This window comes from Mytilus californianus, unplaced genomic scaffold (assembly GCF_021869535.1).
Source record: "Mytilus californianus isolate M0D057914Y unplaced genomic scaffold, xbMytCali1.0.p SCAF_1, whole genome shotgun sequence".
NCBI lineage: Eukaryota > Metazoa > Mollusca > Bivalvia > Mytilida > Mytilidae > Mytilus > Mytilus californianus.
In genome coordinates, this window is record NW_026262581.1 from 17,486,271 (window position 1) to 17,492,679 (window position 6,409).

At 33.7% G+C, this 6,409-nt stretch overlaps 1 protein-coding gene across 1 annotated transcript; it reads left to right on the plus strand.

Annotated features, from left to right (window-relative positions):
- The first annotated feature begins 2,181 nt into the window (after window positions 1-2,181).
- On the plus strand, window positions 2,182-6,047 carry LOC127700209 (uncharacterized). The gene is made up of 2 exons (XM_052203622.1): window positions 2,182-2,277; window positions 3,999-6,047. The coding sequence occupies exon 2, from the start codon at window positions 4,006-4,008 to the stop codon at window positions 5,716-5,718; it is 1,713 nt and encodes a 570-aa protein (XP_052059582.1). The 5' UTR covers window positions 2,182-2,277; window positions 3,999-4,005; the 3' UTR covers window positions 5,719-6,047.
- The last annotated feature ends 362 nt before the right edge of the window (window positions 6,048-6,409 follow it).

Sequence of the window (6,409 nt, forward strand, 5' to 3'; positions counted from 1 at the left end):
TCTTTCATTACCTTTTCTGCATGATAAAACACTTCACGTTCGACAACATTGGGTTTCGCAATAAGCACACACGTCACACATGAATATCTTCTTTTTCATATGTTCCCAAAAGATTCAAAGTACATTATCATAATTAGTTTGACTTGTATCTTTTGGCTTATAGCTTTTAACGGACCGAATCAGATCGTCCCATGACGGGTGATGCATCTATAACAGGAGACGCTTACCCTGTCAGTACACCGTTATTTGTCTCTTCTTGGTCGATTTTCGAGATTTTAACCACAGTTAGCTACTGTCTCATTAATTCATCAGAATGCAAAGACCCAGAAATTTCCTTGAGGCAGTGACGATGAAGATACTCATATCTTTGCATCACAACCAAACACGGCCTTGTATGGCGAAACCCATGCTATAGAGGGGAATTTGTTTGGATGTGTAAATTCTCATTTTTTCTGAATGGGGACATTAAATATATTGCCGCATGTTAGTAAAGTGCAACACTCTCTGCACGTTTAGAACTCTTTGACCGTTCTGCAGGTGGAATTTTCTGTCCCTATCCGAAATACCTTCATTTCAAGCGGCAGTCGAGATTCCTGTCCTTTATCCAGGTTATTCCACTGCAGAAATAACCCATATGAATTATAACCAAATTGTTCTCGTCTTAAAAATGCATGAAATATTTGCTACTGAAAGCAAACAAACCTATCAGTCAATTAAAACACACTTATTTTTCTCTGCTTCATATGTTTCAATTTACTGTTTTTTATCTGGATTTTCTTAAAATTTGTTTGTAATTTTTTTCTTTTAAAAGAACAATTTGCCCTTCTGCCATTTTGACAAAATAATCATAAATTTACTATATAAAAATACAGAGTGAGTACACACTTAACGTAGTTTCACTAAAAAGAACATATCATATGACATACAAACTTTCCCAGCTGGTTTTTGAAGAATAAATTAATTCTACCGAACCATTAGTTATTTTCTTTGCAAGATGTGCTTTTGTCCAATTTTTGTCATATGCATCGTAATAATATCCTGAAACTGAACAGGCAATTTGTTGAATTTTGTTTCAAAATTTCAGTCATTTTACAAACTGACTAGGTATTTTAGTCATTTTATATAATGCCTGTCAAGGTTATGCATTTTATAAATTGCCTGAAAATTCAGTCATTTTACAAAATGCCTAAATTTAGAAAATGCCTGTAACATATATATATTTTAAATAAAAAAAAAACTTCAATAAAATACACATTACTCTATCTATGTGTATGCATATTTCATCTATATATATGTTAAGCAGGGTTTAAGAACATCCGTTGTTCGACCTGTTAGTCAAATGCGTTTTTTTAAAATATATTTTTTCACTTTTTTGGTCTTTTGGAAAATGTTGTTTGTGCTGTATTTAGACCCCTCTACCAAGAAATTTGTTTTGCATGCACACGTATAAAAATTGCGGTGTTTATCCAACGCAATCATAGGTTTGAACCTTGTTTTCAATTTAGACTTATTTATGTTAATGCCTAATATATGCGTTAATAAACTGCAGTCAAACTTGTAGAGGTGCTTATCCAATTCTTGCAATTTAAATATTATATACATAAATATTTAGTAATTGGTTGCTGCGTGTACATGGGAGAATACTACCCTTATATCTAATCAGTATGGGCTTCTTTTTTATCCAGCTCTGAACACCATATCTTCAAAGATAATTAGATACTGTTCAAAAGGTAATAATCCTTACATATTTATTGATTGTCTCCCATATTAACTTTCTCTTCCATGTGCATGCAATAACTATTCAGTGTTCTATTGTGTTGTATTTTATTTTATTATTATTTCATTGTCATAACAAAAATCATTGTAATCATTGTATGAAATTTAAAACCCGCAAGGGTCCATAATTGGATTAATAAAGTATTCTATTCTATTCTATACAATCCTTACAAAGAACATATTCAAATTAAAACGTATTTACTTTTTACCAATTCAATCATTTTATTAGACCAAGGTTCTTTGATACAGTTACATCGTAAAGATTGTTTACATTTATCATGTTTATAAAGACCTATTTAAATATTTTTTAATAAATTATGATACACGGGTTGAATAAACATACATTAACAATACTCAGAAAATATACTTACCTGTATACACAAAAAGTCACTTTCCATAGGAACAAATCAACAGTGGAGGTTTTCATGAGAACAAATTTTCCGCTATATGTATGGATGATTGTGATTAAAATTGAGGGTAAAATAGTTGCATTAAGAAAAGGTAATGTAAATTTAAAGTAACGAGTTAACGCGAATGTTTCACTCTGGAGTTTGTGTTATAATCAATTCTCTAAATACAGCGAATGTTTTACAATTGGTTTGTTTGGTAAATTGAATACTTGGGCACCATGCATACACCTAGACGATGGCCGCCAAGATTGATTATGGTTTCGAATATTAGACAGTGGATACCAAGGATGACAAGTTTACGTTTAAGACGTTCCAATTTGGTATAATGCTTTACTTAACATCAAGGGTATATCTGAATTATCATTTTGCTTGGCAAGTGCTTTTTCCAAACGTCACGGCTTATTAACTGCTTCTTTTGCTTCTGCCACTGCGTTTTTTTTGTTACACTACTTATTAACCTAGTGTTGGACATTACAATTGGAATATAAAATAAGCAAAAGACTAGTACGTTAACAATTTGATCACCGTAACTTATATGGGTTATAACCCCCTGCCCCCCCTCCCCCAAAAAAGAAATATATTTGAGCTTTTGCATCAACAATTAACTAATTTCTATTCTTAATCATTTACGGGAACGTCGCTTATTTTTACTGACATTATCAAGATGCTTGATTTCTTGATTGACAACATATTTGATACGTTTTGAAGACGTGTTTTTTCAACAAACAATCGGTATTCCCATGGGAACCAACTGTGCTCCTTTTCTTGTCGACTTGTTCCTTTATTCATATGAGGCTGACTTCATACAGGAACTTTTTAGGAAGATACTTTACTTTCCGCTATATAGATGATGTTCTCTCACTAAATAATTCAAAATTTGGTGACTAAGTTGAACGCATCTTTCCCATCGAACTTGAGATAAAAGATACAACATATACAGTTAGGTCTGCCTCATATCTTGACTAACATCTAGTATGTAGCAACGTTCCAGCAGCGCCTGCATACGGAGTTGATGCGATATTCCAGGGCTTGCATTTCATATCATGATTTCCTTGATAGAGGGTTGATGCTGACAAGAAAGATATTAAACCTAGATTTCCAAGTGGTGATGTTGAAATCATCACTTCGTAAATTTTACGGACGCCATCAAGAGTTTGTTGATCGTTATGGAATATCCGTTTCACAGATGACAGCGGATATGTTCCAATTGTCGTAACTACAATCCCGTCCCCTTCTCCCCGAATGTGACCTGCCGAATTAGATTTATTATCGGGTTTGCACTAGCATGAGCAACAAGAAGGGTGCCAAATGTTGAGCAGGATCTGCTTACCCTTCCGGAGCACCTGAGATCTCCCCCAGTTTTTGGTGGGGTTCGTGTTGCTCAGTCTTTAGTTTTCTATGTTGTGTTTTGTGTACTGTTGTTTGTCTGCTGGTTTTTTTCTTTTTTTAGCCAAGGCGTTGTCAGTTTATTATTTACTTGACTGTCCCTTTTGGTATCTTTCGCTTCTCTTTTATTTCAGACTTAAATCAAATAGCGTTCCACAGGACCCGAAATTATTTTATTGTAAAGAATTTGTATCGTGTGGTTTTGCAATATTTCAGCAGATATTTCGTTGCTGTTTTGTATTCTAAAATTGATCTCACAATCTTGGTGTTGTCAAGCTGGTGATCACTGTAGATGTACCACTAAGATTACTCTTCCAACGAGGCCCCTCCTTCTGCATCAACGCAAGTAATCGTGATAATATTCGCAATTGATTTCCAAATATGAAAGCTGTAATTCTTCCGAAAATTATTTCTTTTATTTTGCAGATAAGGTATGTCAGCAACAGATAGAGAAAACTGTGCCATACATGAGGACAGAAATTGTTCCAGTTGGTGTTGGGATTGTGAGCAAACGTTGTGTGCTGAATGTTCAACAAACCATTACAAAATAAGGTCATTAAAATGCCATAGCGTTATTCCGATCATAGATTATCAAAAGGTGCCACTCTTTATCCGGGAAATTAATACTAACTGTAAAGATCACGTAGAGAAACTAGAATTCTATTGTTCCGCTCACGATGCTCCGTGTTGTTATCTTTGTATGAAGGAAGATCATCACATATGCTCCGGTATACAGCCGCTTCAGACTTATGTAGAAAACATAAAAGCGTCTTTTGTTTATAGCAATTTAAAAACAAATATTCATGATTTATCGAATGACTTTCACACAGTGTTTAACGACAGAAAAGAAAATCTGACTAGGCTGCAACTTCAAAAAGCAAAAATAGTGCAAGAAATCTGCAACATGCGCAAATCGATCGATGATAGTTTAGACAAGCTAGAGAAAACTGCTATCGATGAATTAACTGACGAATACAATACGGAAAGACTTAAAATTGAAAATGTTTTAAAGGAATGCAACACAAATTACAAAACGGTTCAGGATTTTCAGGAAAACATCAATGAGTTGACACTACATGCCACTCAACTACAAACATTTTTGCACGCACAAACAATTAAGAAAGAAATAAAGAGACAAATTGAATTTTTAGAGTCACTTCAAAAAAACGAACACCTGGGAATCATCAATCTGGCATTTTCCATTTCCCCGTTTATTTCTTCTCTCACTGAACATTTGGATTCATTCGGAACTGTTTCAGTAAACGCGGGATTTCAAACTATTTTCTTCAATTCAGGAGATCAGATGGAGGCCCAACTATTTTATCGATCAGTTAATGATGTAGATAATTTGTTCATTGAAAGAAAATCGTCCTTTACATGTTGTTTTACCGAAAGTTGTGCATTATTACCAAATGCACAGATTGTTCATATCGCACAAGGGCACAAGTCTTTACATATCTCAGACTTAAATGGGTCTAATCGTCGTGAAATTGAACTTCCCGATGAGGCTTGGGGTGTAGTACATATGAATGACACTGTTGTAGCAGTTACATTTTTTAAACATAAAAGGGTAGCTTCCATAGAAATAAATGAAGGAAATATTATTAAAACATTCAAAGTGGAGGACCACTGTCATGGTATTAAATTCTTCAAAGACAAATTTCTTCTATATCTAATAGGTTCTGAATATGTATATTTGTATAGTAAAAATGGCAGGTTGTTGAAACAAGTAAAAGTGCCCATTGATATTTGTGTGAGAGCAGCTTTAAATGATAATCGAATATTTTTTATAGATTTCATGAAAAATATTCACTGTTGTGACTTCAATGGATCTGTTATTTGGACATATCAACACAATACTCATCATCTTCTGGCAGAAATAACAGTAGACGAAAATGGTTTTATATTTGCAGCTTGTTTGTACGGTGACACCATTGTCAGTGTCTCCAGTAGGGGAAAGAGTAGTAAAGACCTCTTGTCAAATCACTGTCAATTGGAATGGTGTGATAATTTGGCATGTGCAAAATGTCACAAAGGGTATAGGAATATTGAATTTGATATATGTAACTCTACAAAACAGCTTATACAGTGTAGTGTTAAGCCTGAAGGCAGTAGTATTTCGGTGTATGACATCAAGTATCGATGATTTTTTTTTAAATACAGAACAGTAGTTAAAATATAAGTAAACAGTTATACATATTCGTTATTTGCCATGTAAACTCGTCTTTTTTTTAAATTTAAGAGCTGAAATGTTTGTAACCGTTAAGTTTCTACTAAAGTACGTTGACCACCTTGATGTTTTTAATGATCCGTGTATATAAAACCAAAGGCTGTAATAGTATAATTGGTAAACAAATTTTTAGTTAGTTTTTACAATATTTGAAAGTACTTTATGTGTAAAGTATATTATCTGAACCAATGTTGTGTATCAAAGACCATTTATTTTGCTTTCAAAATATAACTGTATAGCTCTTCATCCTGTTAATAAAATTGAGATTTTCAAATAGTTTGAGCATCACTGAAGAGACATTTATTGTCGAAATGTGCATCTTGTGCGCAAATTTTGGTACCGTTAATGTTATTACTTCAAATGTGTCGATAACTCTGTTGGTGGACTGTTAGTCCTCGAGGGTATCATCAGCCCTGTAGCCAGTACTTCTTAAAACTTTCGAAGAGATGAATGACTTCAACTTTACCATTTGTGATCCTTGGTTCAATAGCTTTCATGAAAGTAGCAACCCTCTATAAAGTATCAAATTGGATATGTATGCTCCATATGCAGTTGCTGATGAAGGTTGTTATATATAAATTTCACAATTGGGAGGCTGAAATCATCC

Excerpts from the sequence above, each read along its gene's own strand:
- LOC127700209 (XM_052203622.1), top strand. The coding sequence starts at position 4,006 with ATGTCAGCAACAGATAGAGAAAACTGTGCCATACATGAGGACAGAAAT.